Source organism: Colobus angolensis, unplaced genomic scaffold (assembly GCF_000951035.1).
Source record: "Colobus angolensis palliatus isolate OR3802 unplaced genomic scaffold, Cang.pa_1.0 Scaffold268, whole genome shotgun sequence".
NCBI classification, from domain to species: domain Eukaryota; kingdom Metazoa; phylum Chordata; class Mammalia; order Primates; family Cercopithecidae; genus Colobus; species Colobus angolensis.
Window position 1 is genome coordinate 4320217 of NW_012115910.1, and position 20904 is coordinate 4341120.

Here is a 20904-nt window from a genome sequence, read left to right on the forward strand (position 1 = left end):
CTGCACCCTGAATCTGTAGCTTGACGTCTTTTGGTCAACTTTGGAAAGTTCTTGACATTATCTCATCAAATATTTCTCCTGACCTGTCCTCACTCTTCTCTCACTGGAGTGCAGTTGTTCCTCTGTTAGACCTTTGCATCATGTTCTAGATGTTTTTATCTTAGAAATGAGTATGTGCCATGAGACCTAGAGCCAGAACTAAGCTTAGATCCCATAAAAGAAGAGGTGTCCCACTTGGTGGCTTCGCTTCCTGTTTCCGACTCTTCTCCACGTGATTGGAATGTGTGATTCGGGTGTGTAGGCTGGGATGCTGGATGTGTATAAGACTTTGCAGGGCCCCAAGCCCTAATTGCCAGGATCAGAAAGCACAGACTGCTGAGCCAATTAGGTGGCAAGCCTCGGCGAGGGAGGGCACTGGGTCTGGAACAGGCCGTGTACGTTCAAAGTCGTGACTGCAGGCAGCTTGCCTCATTCCTCTGTGCTTCAGTTATGTGCTGTGTAACATGGGGATAATTATAGTATACAGCTCATAAAATGGAGAGGATTAAATGAAATAACAACATAAAGCACTTAGACACATACCTAACCCATAGTGGCACTCAATAAGATTACTTGCTCTTGATGTTATTATTATTATGTTTGTCACTGTCCCGCTTATTCCAAAACCAGTCAGCTCTTCCCTCCTGAGGGTCAACAGTAGCAGCAGCACTGAGGCGTGCACCATATTGAATGTGAAGTTGAATGATTTGAACTGTGTAGTTCCACTTAGAGTTTTTTTATATATAGAAATCTATTATAAAAAGTTAAAATTTATCAAAACTGAATGCACACAAACACCGACTGTATATGGCACCATTTGTAGTCAAGAGATGTGAACAAAGATGCAGATTACCTCAGAACTGCATAAAATTACTCTCATAATTTCATAGCCACCTCCTGTTGCTACAGTGAACTCAGATGTTGCAAATACCCTTTTAAAAACCCACCTTGTGTTGCTAATTATCTCCCCATGAGCAAGTCCTCTCTCCAATAAATTGCGTGTTGTAGTAAAAACTGGGCTCATGTTTCTGGAGTATTTTTCGTTGTGTGTAGTGCAATACAGGAACTTTAAGGAACACCATGGGACCCATATGAAATGTCACTAGTGAAACTGGAAGTGCTCCCAAGAACAGAGAAAAGTCATGACATTACAAGAAAAACTTAAATTGCTTGATAGAGATTGAACGGTTGCCCTCGACATCACACAGATAATTCATTATGTCAACAATGTAAAGTTACAGGATCAATAAATGCAGTTCAATCCCATAATTGTATTTTCTCTTATTATTTTCTTAATAACATTTTTTTCTCTAGCTTCCTTATAAAAAATACAGTATAGAATACATGTAACATACAAAATATATGTTAATTAACTGTTTATGTTGTCAGTAAGGCTTCTGGTCAACAGTAGGCTACTAGTAGGTAAGTTTTGGGGAAGTCAAAAGCTATACTCGGATTTTTTATTTCAAGGGGCGTCATTGCCCCTAATCCCTGCATTGATCAGGGTCAGCGGCACTCAGGCTCCTGGAGGCTGGTACAGGGCATCACTCCCTGTTCTGCACTCACCATTGCCCTTTCCTGCTGTGGCATTTGTCACATGCCAGCCCTCGGGGCTCCCGGGCCGGTCATTCACTGTGGCTTCTCCCCTCCAGTATGGAATGCTCCTTTACCAGAACTACCGAATCCCTCAGCAGAGGAAGGCCTTGCTATCCCCGTTCTCAACGCCAGTGGTAAGTAAAGCCAGAACCTTCAGAAGTCTAGTGCCTTTTCAGCTTCTGCATCACACGTGTTAAGGATGCCTCATTTCACACGGGGTGGGCAAGAGAAGCTCCGGAGAGTGTGTGCGCATTTCAGCGAAGCCAGTATGTCCCATGATGACGTGGGTTTTGTAGTCTCAACAGTGTAACGGCAGGGAGTGAATTCCTCTGCCATTCTTCTCCCGTCCCTGCATCTCCCCTCAGGGTTGTGTAAGTAGGTGGCTTTCTTTAAGTGCTCAAAAATGGCAGCAACAACTTTTGGCCTTGTGGGGCACTGCCTTTCCTGCCTTTCGCCTTTGTTCCTTAAGCCTTGGGACCCATGGGAGCTGTTGACTATTACGCTGCATTCATTCCCTGGTGAGAATTTAGAGATTGTCATCGTTCCTCTTGTGTTCTGGACACTCTGTTCTCAAAGGGGCAGAAGCACTTCATCTTCTCAAAATACAGTCCTGAGGGTCCTTCAGTGTCTGCCCCTTTGAGATGCCAAATGGTGCCACAGAAAGAGTCCATGAGTTTTCCCGAACCCACGTTCCCGAGGGAATGACTCACTGGGGAGGCCTAGGCTCACACTGGCTATCGATTTCTTTGATGTGTTGGAGTGCAGGTCAGGAGCCTGTGAAGGACCACATGGTCCAAATGCTGCGGGTGCTGGGGGCCTCACCAGCAGCCTTTTTAATACTCAGGGAGGACTAGAATGTGTTTCATTCTTAAGAAAAACCGAAGGGGCCACTGAATTTTCAGGCTAAACCAGTGAATTTCCCACCTGAAACTTGGGGAGTTCAGAGGTAGAAAGCGGGCATTCCCTGCTCCCCTTTCCTGAGCGTCTTGATGATAGTTTCACGCCAATACTCCATTCTGCCTTATTTCCCTACATTTTAAGAACCGTGACCTTTCCTTTTCAGCGCAGTGTCTCCGAGAACTCCCTCGTGGCAATGGATTTTTCCGGGCAAACAGGACGCGTGATAGAGAATCCGGCGGAGGCCCAGAGCGCAGCCCTGGAGGAGGGCCACGCCTGGAGGGTAAGGCCCCGGCCCTGGCCAGCCTGGAGGGGCTCCCTCGAGGTGCCAGCCCCACCACGTGGTCTTCTCCCAGAGAACGGCTCTATGCGGGTTGGCAAGAGGGGTGGCATGTTGGGTGGGGGTCCTCTGAGTTCTCAGCTGCAGGAAGCAGTTGGCCCTTCTAGGCCCCTTCCACGTTCCCAGCACCCAGCCTTTCCCCACTGCGCCTGGGCTTTCATGGAAGGGACAGGAGAGGAAGAGAACTCTCTGCCCACCCTGGCCCCCGTGCAGAACTGTTCTGATGAACTGGCAGTGGCTGGTTGTGGGGTGCATAGAGCCCAGACCTGAGTGGGGCCAGCAGGTGTTCACATCAGGGTCTGCTACTAACAGCCTGGAGGCCTTGGGCTACTCCCTCACCCCCAAGGCTTAGGTTCTTAATCTCCAGGTAGGAAGACTATCACTCAGCTTCCAAGCTCCTGAGACTTAAAGGCCATGTGCAAAACAGGAGCCTGTACTCTGGCATTTTCTGTACTTCAGCCTCAGGGAGTCCCAAGCACGGGAAGTCCAGCGCCCAGTGCTTTGAGAGCTGCGTGAGTTTAATTGAAAGGCTTGTGTGTTTCTCCTGAGATTTATCAGGATGTTCATGGCGTTTTCATCGTATGTCTTCAGCGTGAGAAATAAGCATCTCTACTTCGGTACTGGGGCTACTAGGGATATCTCAGGGTGTTCTTAACAACTGGGAACCCTGAACTCTTTGTTCTCAGGGGTCAGTGGGGGCTTCAGATGGGGGCAGGGGCCCTTGTGAGCCCAGTCAGGCACCCGACCCAGTGCCCTGCCGTGAGCTTGGACGTATTGGGTGACTTGGTGTGTCTGTCTGCTGTCCTCGGCGCTAATGTGGAATTTGTTTTGCAGAAGCGAAGCACACGGATGAACATCCTAGGTAGCCAAAGTCCCCTCCACCCTTCTACCCTAAGTACAGGTAAACAGGGCACATTGCCTGATGTTTTTGTACATAAAGAAAATCAAACAGCACCCCCTTCACTCCCCCTGAGCCTTACAAATTTGCCTGTGCCCAGAGTGCACTACATAAGCTGTAGCTGGGGGAATCGGGGGCTCTGCGTTGATCAGAGTTGGTTGTGCTGTCAGGGAAGCCATTCTGCAGAGGCGCCACCATCCTGCCCTCCTCCTCTCTTCCCCCCACAGTGATTCACAGGACACAGCACTGGTTTCACGGGAGGATCTCCAGGGAGGAATCTCACAGGATCATTAAACAGCAAGGGCTCGTGGATGGGTAAGGAACCACCACTGATAAGAGCTGGTCTGCTGAGGTTTGATTGTGCTGGGAATCTGTTTTGTTTAATTCCTCAGACATCCTTGCTGGGCAGGCAGCAGTTTTGTCCTCATTTTAAAGAGGAGAAAAGGTAGGCTCAGAGGTATAAGTGGTACACAAAGCTTGGCCAGCTAGTAAGGGGCAGAAAGGGATCTAATCCGTGTCTGCCCAGACTGTATCTGTAATTATCTTTCACCTCTGGATGAAATCTGAAGAGGTGGACAACACAAACTGTTTTATCTTCATAAGATAATGGGCAAGTGGGAAAAAAAATACTTTTGCCTACGCTTTTTGATTATGTGCTATATGAGGTTGGTTTTGCTGAGAACAAATAGCCCCAAACTTTAGTGGCTTAAAACAACAAAAATCAATTACGTATGATCGTTGTTGGTTGAGTGGCCTTTCTCACCTGGGCCAGCTTGGCTGGGGCTGGACAGTCCAGGATAGGTTCACTCGTGTCTGGTTGTTGCTGTGGGCTGTTGCCATGGCGATGAGTGACTGGGCATGTGTCTGCAGCAGGTTACTTGAGGCTCCCAGGCATAGCAAGAGAGGTTAGACCCCACTACACATGGACAAGACTTCTCAAGATTCTCTTAGCATCACATTTGCCACCATCCCATTGACCAGAGCAAATCCCAAGATCACACTTGAATGACCCTGGGAAGGAGCTAGTCACAGTATGGATATAGGGACAGGGACGTGGGATGCAACTACCACAGAAGGCTGACCCTGCGGAGCCAGCAGAGTCCTCCAGAAAGAGGCACAGGCTGATCATCCGCCCTGAGGAAGTAGTTGCATCCACGTGGAAGCTGTCCCATATAGGGTCTGAATGCTCAAAATACAGGTTCCTGGAAGCTGCTAAACTCAAAGAGTGATTCTTGTGTCCTTCGTGTTACAAAAAGTTTTATTATGGAAATTTTCACATTTACATAAGTGTATAATGAAACCCCACTTACCCATCACGCAGCTTCAACCTGCTAACTTACTTACCTTTCCCACATTTTCTCCTCCTCCTCCTCTTCAGCTCTCTTTTTCCTCTTTTCTCTCCTCCTCTTCCTCCTCCTCTTCTATTTTAAAGGGAATTTCAGAATCCTAAATTTTTGCCAGCAAATACATCTCAGTACCTGTCTCTAAAAAAATAAGGATCCTTTTGTTTTGATATAACTGCAATATTATTACACTTAACAAAATAAATAAGAATTTCTTACTATCATCTAAAAGCTAATCCATGTTCAGATTTCCCCAGTTGTCACCAAAAAAACTCCTTTAAATTAAATTGAGGTTATTTAAGGCAGGACCCACAAATGGCATTTGGGTGCTATACCATATCACCTCTGTCTCCTTGGATGTAGAATAGTCTTTCTCACCACTCTGTTTTTCTTCTATTTTTTTAAACATCTTTTGTTTGTTAAAGAAGTGGGTCATTTGCTAATAGCATGTTTGTGGTTTATTTTAGTAAGTTCCTCTGTTTTCCTGATTCCTGGGGAGTGGTGGTCATGGTGTGATCAGGTGCATTTCTCCTGCCTGGTGTCCTCTGGGTGCTCTGCTGCCTGGAGTGGAGGAGGGCTGAAGCCTGGCTGCTGTTTAATGGTGTTGGGTGAGCAGAGGTTCAAGTGCAGCCAGCTGGAGCCTCCCCACCAAGGCTGCTATCCCCGTCCACCACATGGTTTTAGCAGCCTTTGGTGAACTTGCTGTGGTTCAGTATTTCATTAGGGGTTCCAAAATCATCATTTTCTAATTCCTTCCTATATAAGCTGAAGTTCTTTCTTCCATCACATATTTCCTGGAAAAAGTAGGAAAATGCCTGAATTTTCCCTTTACTTGTCAATTTTTCGAGTAATGAGTTTGTGTTCTCCCACTTTCCACTAGAGGCAAACAAGGGGTATTTTTGTCGTTAGTTTGTTTGGGTTTTGTTTAAACTGTCACTGTGAACTTAGATTTTTGTGTTTGATTTATTTCCGTCAAAACCTCCTCTTCTTGATGCTCACTTTGCCCCTCATTGGCCGATGGCTTCTTCAAATTGCTTCCTGAGTTCTTTTGAGCTAGCATTAATGGTATTTGATTTTGGGGTGACAAGATGTATTAAACTCAAATGATGCATTTCTCACAGAGACCCTCATTCTTACTAATGGAAAATGGTATTTGGAGACTACAATTTTTAGATCTTTGTAGTAAACAGAGCTAGGACATGGGCTTTTTTAAAACAAAAAATAAATTTTGGATTCACATTGATATTGCTAATTCAAATTTGAGATTATAGGATATTTACTTCTTTGATTTTGTTGTGCTTTTTTTCCCTCTGATCTCTGTTAATGGCATTAGCTTAATTATTACTTTATCAATACATAATATAAAATACATACATGTAATATCTTGAAAATATTAATGCTGATATTAATTCAGTAAGACTCCTGAATTGCGATTTCTTTGCAGTCCTTTTAATCCTTAGAGATTAATCCAGGCAGGTTACCTTAAAATACCTTGCCCACAGTCACTTGAAGTAATTCTTCTCTATGGTTCTGCCACCAAACTGCTGGGTAAATCAGGTTTGTTTGTTTCAGTTTCTCTTTAGTGTTTGCAAGTGGATGTGATTTATTTTCTTTTTGGTTGAATGCTGCTTTGTAAATTGCATAAAACATTTTCATGGATCCAAAGTCAGATCTATGAAATAAGGCACATGCCCTGTCCACTCAACTTTGCTTCCCAACCCCTACAACAGATAAACAGCTTTTATTAGTGTTTGTTTATCCGTCTGTCATTTCGTTGTACAAATACCAGCGAAACGATTTTGTTTTCTGCCTCTCGTTAAGCAAAGGTAGCGGGCTGCAAGTACCGCGCTGCACAGTTCCCGCAGTCTCTGCGTCCTGAGGATCGCTCCACAGCAGCTCATGGCGATGGCCCACATTTCCTTTACACTCCTGGGTTTTCTTTTACGTACATGGAACATCATTTTTTAAAATGTCCCCTATTGAGGGATGTTCACCATGTTTCCAGGCAAATGTTATGAGACGCAGTGCTGCATTGTCTCGTAATTTTGCCGTGTATCTTTGCTATGAGTCCTGAGAAGTGGGGCTGGGGGATGGAAGGGCAGGGCCTATGTAATATGGTGAAATGTCACCAGAGTCCCTCAGCAGGCTTACCTCTTCCATCTGAGAGTCCTGCTGGAAGCCGTGTCTCTCATGAAGGAGGCCGACCCTCATTTCATGTATGGAAGGACTTCTTTGTCTTTGGCAGTTCTGCACTGTTTACATTTTTCGTCCGTTTTTCTAATCGATGAAGTTGCAGACACTTTTGTTTTTCCCACTCCTGAATCATAAAGGGGTACTTGATGTCTTCTTGTACTTGGATTCTTTCCCCCCCACCCCTCCTTCCTTCCCTGTGCCCCTCTTTCCTTCCTTCCTGCTCTCTCTTCCTTTCTTTCTTTTGTCCTTGTTTGTTCATTTTTGGTTTTGGTTTGGTTTGGTTTCGATCCCAGATGCACTTGGGTTTATTTATCCTCACTGCTGGGTAAAGAATGGGTCTGATTTTATTTTGTTTCCCATGCGGCTTTACAGTTACTCCAAAACTCCTTACTTGAGATATCAGCTTTAGCACAGAGCAGTCTCTCAAAGCGTTAGAAGTGACTCCTCCTCTAACTATAAAAGAGTATGTTTCTTCTCTAAAGTTTCTGGCATGCCTGAGAAAAGCCTAACGTTGAAATTTCTCTTTCTGTGACATTTTTGAGTTAGGGGTGTCTGTGTGTTCTGGGGCTTCTAATACAGTGTATACCTGCTTATACCCCTGAAACACATCAACAGTGGACCCAGAATGTTCTAGGGGTACCTCTGTTACCCTTGCTGTCTGTGGGTCTAGGGGTACCTCTGTTACCCTTGCTGTCTGCGGGAGGCAGCACAGGCTCACTTGGGGATAGTGTCACTCTGCTGGAGAAATGGCATTTCCACAGGAGGCTTTATTTGGTGCCATGGCTACTAAGTGTTGTCCCCAAGGCCAGGGCAGTGAGGATGCCCATCACCCCGAGGCACAGATGTTTCTGAACCTCAGGGGGGCGGGTGTGGCAGTCATATGTTCGAAGAAGCTTCCTGAGTGATTCTGGGATAAGGCCACTCTGTCCACTTTGGATTGGAAGGGCTGCCTTGGGGTGGGGTGGATTGCAGGTCAGCCTTGCTGGGCCATCTGCATTGTGTGTCAGCGTTTTGCTTCCCCCAGCCGTGTTTGTCTTTCAAATTTTCTTGGATCAGAAAACCAGTTGGCGAGGCTTCCGTCCAGACTTGTAAAGGGATAGAAGCATCACCTCTGTTACCTTCTGTTCCCCAAAGCAGCCTGCTGGTGCCACCCGCCTTATTCATCAGCAGGCGTTCCTCTTGGTCCTCCCTGGAGCCTTCCTTGTCTCTAAGGCTGTCATTTCCAGCTCCCGCCTTAGGCTGCTGGAGCACTAGCCACACACAGAAATGTAGATAATGGGATCAATTCAGGCGTTAACACGGGAACAGCTCATCTTCCTCGTAATTCTTGGGTGTAGGGAGGAGGTGTATTTGTATGACAAGGTAAATAATCCATTTCTAATCTTTACTGATCCCTGCAGAGCTGATGAAGGCAAGCCAATTTAAAGAGTCAAACCACAAAGAAAAGAAAAGCACCTTGAAAAACAGCGCAAGATTCTGGACAGATAATATAAAAACAGCATTTTCCATAGCTTTATTCTCAAATGGTATATGCAGTTAGAAAGAGACATCAGAGCCTTAAATAAGCCTGTAAGGTATTCCTGAAATCCCAGGATCCAGCAGCTCCCCTCCCACCCCCACCCCCACCCATGCAGCTGAGTGTGTTTGTGTGTGTGCACACTCATGCTTTACCAACCCTGCACTGAATTTGCGGCCTGCTTCCTTCCTGTCTCGCCACCCATGCCCATCCCAGAACTGCAAGAGAAGGATCTTTTTAAGGGCAAATCTAGGTCTGTAGTCCTCCCTGCTAAACAATCCCACACCACCCGCAGCACCATGCTTATCCCCCCAGGGCCTGCGGATGCTCCCCCTGCCATACCCACACTCATGATCCAGCCCTACTGGCCTTCCTGCCGAGCCAGGCATCAACCCCTGTGTCATCTGCCTGTGCAGCCCCTCTGTCTGCACTTCATGCCCCTCCACATGTTGGAGGGAAACCTCTTCAGCAAAATTCGGATTATTTGAAGCTTTCCCTTCTCCCAACCACAGAAAAAGAGGTGTTATCCCCAGGACTCATATAGCATCCTTGTAAGAGGGATACTTTGACTTTTCATCTGCTCTTCCTGCTGAACCAGGAACTCCTCCATGACTGGCTGTGTGACCTTGGGGAAGTTGCTTAGCTTCTCTGTGTGCCACTTCCCTTATCATTGTGAAATGAAGATAACAGTGTCACCTTGAAGATAAATGAGTTAATACTTTGCGTGGTGTCTTGCTTGTAAACATGGTCTAGATTGTTACTCTGATCACTGTCGGGTCCTGTCACAAGGGGCTCTTCATTCGTTTATGGTGGACTGGTGAGTGCACCATCCCTAGCATCCACTCTTAATAAAGACAAGAACTTACCTGGTTCTTGTCACTCCATTCTAGGCCATGTTTACAACTTCTGAATCTGGTTAGTAGTCACTTAGCGTGCTTAGCATCTCACTGGGCGTCTTTCCTATAACTGCCATCCCCTTAGAAATCACTGGATTGTGGCAGTTGGCTGATTGCAGTGAGTTATTTCAAGCTACCTTGTATTGCATGCGATCGTACACAATGCTGTATGTACATCAGCCATAGTCTTCTCAGTGGTCCTGCAAGAGAAGAGTTATTCTGGCTGGGCGCGGTGGCTCATGCCTGTAATTCCAGCACTTTGGGAGGCCGAGGTGGGCGGATCACCTGAGGTCAGGAGTTCGAGACCCAGCCTGGCTAATACCATGAAACCCCATCTCTACTAAAAATATAAAAATTAGCTGGGTATGGTGGCGGGCGCCTGTAATCCCAGCTACTCGGGAGGCTGAGAGGGGAGAATCGCTTGAACCCAGGAGGCGGAGGTTGCAGTGAGCTGAGATTGTACCGTTGCACTCCAGCCTGGGCGACAAGAGCGAAACTCTGTCTCAAAAAAATAAAAAGAAAAGAGGTGTTGTTCCCCTTCTGCAGATGAAGAAATTGAGGCTGAGAAGGCAAGTTGCCCAAGATCATGAAGCTAATAAGTGACCTATCCAGGATTCCTGCTGATGCCTAAGCCATGCCGTTCTCCCCCCATAGCAGTCATCTCAGACAACCTTCAGACATTCCCTGTAAAGCCCAAGCCTTTCAGCAGCCTTGGGACTTCCCAGAGTGAGCCTGCCCCTCTCAGGGGTGAACAGGCCTGGGCCGTGCTGCCGTTCACTCGTCTATAGCTTCCCATCTGCAGAAGACAGCAGATAGTTAACAGCAGAGAAAGAGACGCCCCACGTTTTCCTCTAGTTAGAGCTGGAGCTCGGCAAACTTCTGGGTTTCAGAATAACGATGTTTTGTTTGAAATGATATGACTCTGACTAAAGAAAACAAGTCTTTGAGGTGGGCACAGCTGCCCAGTGTGCACCACCAGCACTTGGGAGAGGAACTGAATCTCTGCGTCCTCTCTCTGGCGGTGCCGCATGTTCCCCAGTAGGGTCTGAGATTCCTCCCGCCGTCCCATCTGGCCTGACCGAGCCAAACCATGGAATCCCATTCTGATCGGTGTTTCCCAGTGTATCCTGAAGAACACAAGACCTGCAAAGTGCTATTTTAGAAAGGGTTGAAGGAGGTTTCTACTTAGGTAAGATTGGAAAACTGCTAGACAGTTATCATGAATATTCACATTTTTAAGGCTCTGAGAAGTCCTGTAATGAAATATATTTGTTTTACCCTTTCAGCATGGGAATTTCCCAGTCTTATTTAACTGCTTTCCATCTTCACATTACAATGTAGAACTGGTGATTTTGCTGATGATTCTAGTTTGGTTTTGGATATATTTAAAGAGAGTTCCTTCTCAAGCCATTTCTTCTTTGTAGCTTTCATTGGATCCTTCTTCTCTTTCTGATGTATAACTATCTTTTCAGCTAACTCTAGATTTTTTCATGTAAGAGCAATGATTTTATGCCTTTTTTGTGCTATTCTAATTTAAGATTTAAAAAAAAAATTTTAAGGTTGTAGAAAGGTTGCAATAATAATAGGATGAGCTGTACACACTTCGCCCAGATACCTTTATTAAGATTATAGCACATTTGCCTGATTCTTCTTAGTTTTTTTTTTTTTCTTCTGAACCATTTAGGAGTAAGTTGTGGCATGACGTCCCTTTAATCTGAATTATTTCAGTGTAAAATTTCTAAGAACAAGACCTTCTATAACCACAGTACCGTTATAAAAACCAGGAAGTTAACACTGACGCAGTTCATTGCCTAATCTATACCCTTCTTCCTAATTGCCTCCTTTATAGCAAAAGAACATCTTCATCCAAATCTTCTCTCCCAGCATGTATTCATAATCTTGACCTGCATTGCAAGTAGAAGCCAGTTCTTGTAGAGTGAGCCTGGGCTCAGCCTAGGCTCCTCACGCATGGTGAGATTCAGGCTATGCATTTTTTACAGGAACACCCCAGAAAAGTGATGTTGTGTCATCTTCAGTACATCCTCTCCAGAGGCCCTCAAGGTCAATTTGTCTTATTGCTCGTTGTGGTAATTTAGACACTTGATGAAGAAGATGCTGTAGGCCAGATTTCTCCACTGTAAAGCTATTATTTTCCCCTTTGTAGTAAATAAGTATTAACAGTACAGTACTTTGATGCCATGAAAATACTCTTGTTTCTCATCCACCTTTCATTTGCTGGTTTCAGCATTTGTTGAAGATCTTCTCCTTCATTAATTGTTACTACTGTAATTGCCAAAGGGTTGTTTTCGAATGCATCATGCTTTTATTTATTGACTGACTTTCTCCTCAAAGAAAGAGCTTTGCCTTCTCCCCTATTAATTTATTTGCTCATTTATCTATAAATAACACTACAGACTCACAGATTCCGATTTTATGGGTTATGATCCATTACTTTTAAAATTCATTTTGATGCCCAGATTTAGTCATACTGCCTTCTGTGTCTTTTTGACATGTCCTCATTATTCTTTGAGCACTTTTTGACATGCAGGCCAGGCACAAAGTATTCCTACTTCATCCTGTAGTTCCCCTGCCCTAATCCTGTAGTCAGGCATATCCCCAAGGAGCCCAGGTTTTTTCCATTGGAGAATGACAATTCAGAATTACCATCTTGGTGCTTGCCTGGGGTGCTATTGCCACTAGAGGCCACTCAGATGCCGAAGCACTAAAGCATTGTGGCTCCAAGCCTCTGTGTGTGTGTGTGTGTGTGTGTGTGTGTGTGTGTGTGTAAGAGAGAGAGAGAGTGTGTGTGTCTGTGTGTGATTAGTTCCAGATTTTAAAATATTTTAGCAATCAACTATTTTCCATTCCCCAGGCTTTTTCTCCTCCGTGACAGCCAGAGTAATCCAAAGGCATTTGTACTCACACTGTGTCATCACCAGAAAATTAAAAATTTCCAGATCTTACCTGTAAGTATTGATATTCTCAGACCAGTCCTTGTGGTTTTGTTTTCTGGTTTCATTCTTAATGCAGTTTTCAAGTTATAAACTGACAAGACCGATAAGTATCAGACAGTTTCAAGCCCACAGGTGAGAAACTTTCAGGAGTTTCTTTACAGGTTTGTCTTTTGAAATTAGAAAACCATTTCCCTAGAAATAATCCTGAAAGTGGCAATAGGGTGCTGAGGCCCCCCTTGAGCCTGTGAGCTCTTAGTTGCAGCTGAAAGGGTACTGATGGGGAGGGTCAAGGTCACAGGAAGGGGAGGTGGAGGAGAATTAGCTGAGGGCCCAGTAGCCGTGAGCACATAGGTCTGGAAGGCAGGAGTTATGCAGTAGGTTTGCTTGCTGGCTGGTGGAGTCTGAGGAGTCTTGTGATTTGTCCTGGTGTGCACCAGGGCTATCCAAGAAGCGTAAGTGGCATCCCAAAGAGCAATTATGTTTCTCCTTCCACGTGGTCCTTGGATCTAAAGACCTTTGAACAATTCCAAAAACATCATTACAGATTACCTTAATCAACACTACTTTTTTTGACAAAGCGCTTTATGTTTGATTTGCCTAATGTAGTTTACCTTTTGCTTCAGTATGCCACAGTGCAATTCTAGTTCATGATTAGAGTGCTAGATAGCGCCTGCAAGAATTCAGTTTAGTTGAGAATACAAAACACAAAATTAATAGCAGCTGTTTATGTGACGAATTGATAAATTCTGCAGGTAATGATAATGTTTGTGAAAGATACCCTGTGGAACCCAAACTACCAAAAGAGGCTGGCTGGATAGTTTCCTCTCAGAGATTCAATCTGCATGTCAGCAAAGAAAAAGCTCTGAGAGGGCTTTAATTAACTAAACTCGCCTGTTTTACACAGTGGAACCTGGAGTTCTTCAAGCTTGTCTGACCCCCAGGACTTTGTTATGATCTCAAGAATCATGTAGTGGCCTGCAGCCATGGACCATACAGGATGAGGAGGGTGTCTTGCTTAGCTTTTGTGAGCCAGGGGAAGGCAGCGTGCCACACGCTGTCTTTTCTGTGGCCACTTGCTTCCTACTGTGTGCTGACATCCCCACCTTACTCGTGAGGAAAATGAGGCTCATGGCTGTCAGCGGCTTTCACTGCACCGCGCCGGGGTGAGGAACAGAATCTGGGATTGAGCCCAGCCTTCCCAGCTTCCAGCCAACCTTATATGCAAATATAGGAATTACTATCCTAGGGAAAGTGCCTCATAGATGATCCTTTCTGTTCTTCGACTGCATTATATTATTCACTCAGTTGTTATAATTCTTTTAGCTCACAATATAAAATGAAAAGTGATTGACGTTTTGGGCTAGATGAGTAAATTAAAAAAAAAAAAAAAAGGAAAGAAGGGAGCTTTCATGATAGGCAGAGTATGTAATGCCCAAATCCTACAAGTAACAAAAGAACAGCAACTTGGGACTTAGGGCAATAAGTGTGCAGCCTCTGTGTGTGAAAACGGGCTGTGGGATGTGCTGTTAGCTCTAGCAGTGGTTTTGGAGTTACGAAGTGTTTCCAAGCTCATTAATTAGCCAAGCCTTAAAGCTGACCTGTTCCCTGTGAACAACGCGACCTCCTCATGCCGCATTGATCTGCACTCATGCAATTGAAAACTCACTGAGTTAAAATAGGTGTTAGGAATATGGTTCTCTCTGGGAGATACTGTGGCATTCGCCTGCTTTAATAAAAATAACTGTCCCATATTCAGGGACCTAGGAAGGGAATTTACCTGCGTGAACTTATTAATCCCTCACAGCCACCCAACAGTTGCTTCAACATGGAGCAGAGTAAACCCCTGGGGCCTCAGGAGTTGGCTGAGGTCATATAGTGAGGACCCAGGTCTGTGCAGTCTTCACGGGGCATGCTGTGGGCAGTGAGTACTTACAGGTTAACTGGTAAAAATAATTCCCGTGAGCTGGGTGAACTGGGGGCAAACTTCCAGCCCTTCTCCATGACCACCTCAGGGAGCAGGGGAGCTAGCTGCCCTCAGTGGTCTCCACAGCCCACCCAAAGTCTGTCCCTCGCTCAGGGATGTGGCAGCCCCCAGCACACACCCTCTGCTCCCCCGTCCTTCCCGCCCCTGGTGTTTTCTAGCCTACCTTGCCCTGTGTGTCCCTCTGGAATCAAATCATGGGCAGATGCCGCTGCTGCTGGCCGTGGGCCCCGTTCTCTTCCCTGAGGTGGCGGCCTCTAACCTGGCAAGTGTTCTTGTGTCTCTCCAGTGCGAGGATGACGGGCAGACGTTCTTCAGCCTAGATGACGGGAACACCAAATTCTCTGACCTGATCCAGCTGGTTGACTTTTACCAGCTGAACAAAGGAGTCCTGCCTTGCAAACTCAAGCACCACTGCATCCGAGTGGCCTTATGACCGCAGATGTCCTCTCGGCTGAAGACTGGAGGAAGTGAACACTGGACTGAAGAAGCGGTCTGTGCATTGGTTAAGAACACACATCGATTCTGCACCTGGGGACCCAAAGCAAGATGGGTTCGTTCAGTGCCAGCCAACCAAGATTGACTAGTTTGTTGGACTTAAACGACGATTTGCTGCTGTGAACCCAGCAGGGTCGCCTCCCTCTGCGTCGGCCAAATTGGGGAGGGCATGGAAGATCCAGCGGAAATTTGAAAATAAACTGGAATGATCATCTTGGCTTGGGCCGCTTAGGAACAAGAACCGGAGAGAAATGATTGGAAATGAACTCTTGCCCTGGAATAATCTTGACAATTAAAACTGATATGTTTACTTTTTTTGTATTGATCACTTTTTTGCACTCCTTCTTTGTTTTCAATATTGTATTCAGCCTATGGTAGGAGGGGGATGTGGCGTTTCAACTCATGTAATACAGAAAGAGTTTCGAACGGGCAGACTTCAAACTGAGTGTGGGTCCCCAAATGTTCCCAGAGGGTCCTCCGCACCCTCTGCCGACTACCACGGTGTGGATTCAGCTCCCAAATGACAAACCCAGCCCTTCCCAGTATACTTGAAAAGCTTTTCTGTTAAAATAAAAGGTGTCACTGTGGTAGGCATTTGGCATGTTTTGTGGACTCAGTCAAGCAACCACAGTCTGTTAATCATTTCTCTATGCTCAGATGTCAGATCCTCTTGTTATTAGCGTGTCTTGTTCTGCACAGTGCAGGAGACTTTATTCCTTTGGAAAATTCACTGTTCCACAAACAGCAGGCTGAATGGCCTCGCCTCTAGATTGACGTGGGCCAGCCTCCTTGAGACACACCTGGCACCCGTCATCGGCCAGCGGTGGATGCTGCATCATCCACCTGGGTACTTTCAGCCTTGCGTTTCCACAGCCTTCAGCCTGTTCTAGAACGATCACTGCCTTACCTCTGCTGCTGCAGTGGTGTGAGTCGTTTCACGGCTGATGTCCCTCGGGGGATTAAAGGATCTAAAGAGAAAATGGCACCTGGTTGGCTTCGTGCTGTGTCTCGTGGGTTTCCATGGTGATAAAGACAAGGAAACGCTGCAGAGGTCACAGGCACAGGCTGATATTTAAAGATCTTTGCTTGCAGCCCTCCATCCTGCTGAAAACCCCCATAAGCCAGTGAACGCAGAGCAGCTCGAGGCTCCTCTGCTGGCTTAGGGTCCAAAGTACCTCACAGTGGTTGTGGACATGGAAGAGTTTTGTCAACACAACACTTTCTCCCTGCTCCGGGAGATGAGTCAGACGGTGGCTTGAGTTGTCACTTGGTCCCCTCCGCCCCTCGGGTGGCCCCCTTTGCCGTGTCCCCTTAGCTTAGTGATCAGGTGTGAGAGTGGCCATTTCCTTACCTTTGATCCATGCGAAGCAGAAAGGACTCCCTTGACAAGCAGCAGACTACTGTGGTGAGCAGAACGATTTCCTTTTTCAAGACAACACCTGCCTGGCTTCTCTGAATCTGTGCTAGCCACGATATTGCCCCAAATCCGCTCCCACTGAAGTGCTCCCTAAGGAACAGCATTTCTCTGCTCGTCAGTCAACCCCCATAGCCTAGAGCAGTGTCACGAGCTTCAGTAAGGCCAATCAGCTGGAAGTCAGTGTACCATATAGTAACACTGTATTTCAGTTTACAGACCACACTCTAGTTGTTTTCCATGAAAGGTATACAAATAAAGAATTTTTTAGCAAAACATGTTTTTAACCATCAATGCTCAATTGCATTTTCTTCCTTTCGTAGCCAGTCTGTCTTTCAAACTATTGACAGTAAGATAATTCTCGTGTTCACACCTGGCGGCAGGCTTCACTGTAGGGACGGACATTGCAGTTACACCACGATTCCTTTCTCTTCACTGGCTCGAGGTAAACCCTTTCCAAGGAGAAAAAACTCTAGGATTTCTTTTTTCTGTGTACGTAGACCAGTCCCATCAGTGTATAATCTCTTTCACGCCTCTCTCCAATAGACAGCTTGTATTTGCAGTATTTCATATTTATAAATATGCGTTTATTTAAAAGGAGAACAAAAGCTTGACTCTGATTCACAGTTTTGTATGTAGCTGGTTTGACGTAGTCTTTTGTATTTTCCCTGCCGAAGTGAATTGTTGGAGAATGTAAACCGCCTCCGTGCGGCGGCAGACTTCCTAAGGCCCCAGCTCGCTGGCCTTGTGCTGGGCGGCTGGGAATTCCACCTGAGAACAAGTCCCGCAAACCGGGGACGGAAGGACATTTGACTTTTATTTTTGTATTTAATTGACATGAATGTAAAGGGGACAGCTCAGGGTTGTTTTGGAGCCTGTTGACTTTGTATCTCTGCCTGTGATTTTCTTTTCTAAATGAAACTCCATGTAGCAACCGGGACGAAGTTGAGAAGGAAAACGCCAAATGCTTTGGTTATTAGAGTTTAATAGGTAAGCTCTGTTACACTAGGTGTTAGAGTTCCAGAACGTTCTTTTGTTTGCTAAATCTTGAAGAAACATGTGCCTCAGCCTAGATGTTTTGTCTTCTCTTTTCTGCACTTAATACCTGACAGTATGACCGATCTCTGCGCCTTTCCGGGGGCGGGCCAGCTGGCGGTAGATTTGTGATGTCACAGTGCAAACTGCAGCGACTGTAAATCGGCCTGGCGTGTATAAACGTTTTCAGGGAATGCAGAAGGTATTAATGAAGAGACAAAACCTTTATTCCATGTGCTTTGCTTCATTCTGTACATAGCTCTTTGGCTCGTGAACCTAATTGTAAACTTTCAGGTATTTTTGTACAAATAAGGGACTGATGTTCTGTTTCTTGTAATTAGAAATAAACATTAATACAGTGTTCTTCATTTTCTATTGCTGGTGATGTCTGTTTCTATATTTTAAAACACTGGCCAATCACGAGGTCAGGAGTTCAAGACCAGCCTGACCAACATGGCGAAACCCCATCTCTACTAAATATAAAAATTAGCCGGGCGTAGTGGTGTGCACCTATAATCCCAGCTACTCAGGAGGCTGAGACAGGATAATCACTTGAACTCAGGAGGCCGAGGTTGCAGTGAGCCGAGATCGCGCCATTGCACTCCAGCCTGGGCAACAGAGCAAGACTCCTATCAAAAAAACAAAAAACAAAAAAAAAAACACTGGCCTGTCATCCACTGAAAACCTTTTGAAATGACTTAGAATATTAAAAACACACTTCTTACCACTAGCTAGAGACTATCACAAGGAATCCACAGCTGTTTGGGATGTGTCACACACAAGCTTGCCCAGGCCTGGTGAGACACCGGACTCTTGGCTACTCAGTGCTCCAAGTTGGTGGCAAGACATTCTCAGCCGACATCTCCTCCTCCATAAAAATCACAGACCTCAGAAGGTTTCAGAAACCGTCAGATACCCACACAGGCTTAAGAAAGACCTCAAGAAACTCACATTCACCCTTGAGCCCAACTGGTGTTTTTTCCACTGCAGCGGGACAATTAAAATGTTAAGAGCCTAGGTTTTCTAAGCAGGCAAACAACTGACAGAAAAACAATAGATGCCCATGATTGTTGCTTCTCCAGCCCTTGCCTGGGAGGATCCTGGCTGACCTACGGACGTGACACTTGGGCCAGACTTGCCATCTCACGCCTCCTCCCTGTCACACCCTGGTCAGCTGAAGGGCGTGTGCATGTTGTCGCCAGCTAACCTGGTCTACCAGCCAGAGGGGCCCCGTGCTGTGTGGACTCTCCTGTCATTTGTTTTCAGAATCTGAATTCTCAGTTTCTGGAAGCCCACCCTTGGCTTCAACAGACCAGGAGAGCCCAGGGCAGGTGGGGACCCACCGGGCCAACTGCAGGTGTTGATCGTAACACCAAAGAAGCTTGTAGGCACAGCCACACAGAGCCAGCCGACGGCCTCCCAAGAGCACACCCGTGGTACAACACGAGAATGCATCTCACTGCCTCCAGCACATTCTTCATTGGTTTTCACAGCATATTTTGAGTGATTAGTAAAATTATAAAAAGTGATTTTGTTTAATGATAAAAGCCTTAGCTTCTTACGTGTAAAAAGGTAAAATACTCAACATCTTCCGATTTTAGAATGGTAAAGGCAGCATTGCCCCTTTTCATTTTGGAAGTTATACAACCTTAAGGGCAGGAAACAAAGATGAAAAATCTGTCTTTGACAAAATTGGGCTTCATCTGCCATCCCCAGTGACCATCCACAAGATGGGCTGCTTGGGAGGCCTGCAAAGATCAAGCAAGGGCCACGTGACAGGGTGTCCATGGCTGCTGGCATCAGCACAGCTAGCAAAGGGCACTTCAGGATGAGTAGTGCCCCTCGGGGAACTTGGGGTCCTCTGGAAACAAGGAGAAAGACACTGGGGTTGGTGGCAATTGGTGTCACTTTTTGTTTTTTAGGACATGGTGGGCGCTTCTGAGCTGTAGCTACAGCAAAGTCTCATTTGATTTCTGGAAATGTTTTGCGAATTGCAGCTAAATACATTTTTTGTTCTTTTTGATTTTTCTTTTTAATTTGTTTTTTATTGAGGTAAAATATACATACATAATTTACCATCTTTACATTTTAAGTGTACAGTCCTTACAAATGTTTCTGCACCCTCCCCTGCCCCACCCCACTTCCCAGCCTCTGGTAGCCACCAGTCTACTCTCTATCTTCTTGAGATCCACCTTTTTAGCTCCCACAGAGGAGTGAGAACATGCAAAGTTTGTCTGTCTGTGCTTGGCGTATTTCACTTCAAATGGTGTCTCCATTTCCGTCCATGTTACTACGTCTTTGCAAAAAAGATGGCAATTGTGTGTTTGCTCCCTTTTGTCAGCCTCTCCTAGCATTTGCGTTTTCTCGGGCCCCTGCAGCTCTCTTGGCGTGTGAATTTGAGTTGCTGTCTTGGTCCTGTCCTCCTCCGTATCCGTGATGGTGTTTCAGTAGGGTCTGTTCTCCATGCTGTTTCCATGCGCACTTCCCTGCTAGGCTGGCTTCACTTTTCTCTGATGTTTCTCTTCAGAGCTCTGCCAGCTTTCTTTATCTAGTGCCTGAGCTCTTATAGCTCTGCTTTGACCTTTGGTGATATGATTAAGAAAGACCTCAAGAAACTCACATGCTTTCTTGTTTTTTGTTTTGTTCTTTTAAGTTCAACACATTGTGTTTGGTTGCAATTTTAATCTACTCACGGCAATGTTTTTCTACAGAATGCTCTTTGCTACTATTTTTTTTCCTATTATTTTCTTTTATCTTGGGGTATCTACACAGAAGATCAGTGCTGGTTCTTTAAAGAAGATGAGCTCTTCTTGGACTAGCAAATAGACAGGAAGTTTGGGTAGGGAAGTCCACAAGGGCTGTGTTGGATGCTACTAGGACAAAACAAAAAAGTAAACAAACCCTTATGTCCAAAGCCTGAGTATGAGAGTTTCAAGCACTTGACAACATAAGCCATTAAGACTGCCAACCAACTCACTCCTCTCACTTCCTGTGGTCACACCACCTTCACGTCCAGCCCTTCCACCACTTCCAGGTGAAACTCCGGAAATAACAGCTGGTAAATTTATAGTAGAACCACATTTTCTCATTGGTCGTCACTGTATACTCATACCTAGGCACACAGATCCACTCTGCTGTAACTGTATACTCATACCTGGGCACACGGATCCACTCTGCCATAGCTGTATACTCACACCTGGGTACACAGGTCCACTCTGCTGTAGCTGTATACTCACACGTGGACACAGATCCACTCTGCTGTAGCTGTATACTCACAGTGGACACGGATCCACTCTGCTATAAC

General features: G+C 45.7%; 1 protein-coding gene across 4 annotated transcripts in view; it reads left to right on the forward strand.

Moving 5' to 3' along the window:
* The window catches only part of GRB10 (growth factor receptor-bound protein 10), a 189863-nt gene extending 171895 nt beyond the window's left edge, over nucleotides 1-17968 (forward strand). For all 4 annotated transcript variants that reach the window (XM_011947528.1, XM_011947529.1, XM_011947530.1 and 1 more), the window contains 6 exons: nucleotides 1692-1769; nucleotides 2699-2815; nucleotides 3707-3773; nucleotides 3998-4085; nucleotides 12591-12684; nucleotides 14943-17968. In XM_011947528.1, the coding sequence (XP_011802918.1) occupies nucleotides 1692-1769; nucleotides 2699-2815; nucleotides 3707-3773; nucleotides 3998-4085; nucleotides 12591-12684; nucleotides 14943-15089 (591 nt within the window). In that variant the 3' untranslated portion in view covers nucleotides 15090-17968. The remainder of the gene's footprint in view (nucleotides 1-1691; nucleotides 1770-2698; nucleotides 2816-3706; nucleotides 3774-3997; nucleotides 4086-12590; nucleotides 12685-14942) is intronic.
* Nucleotides 17969-20904: the final 2936 nt, after the last annotated feature.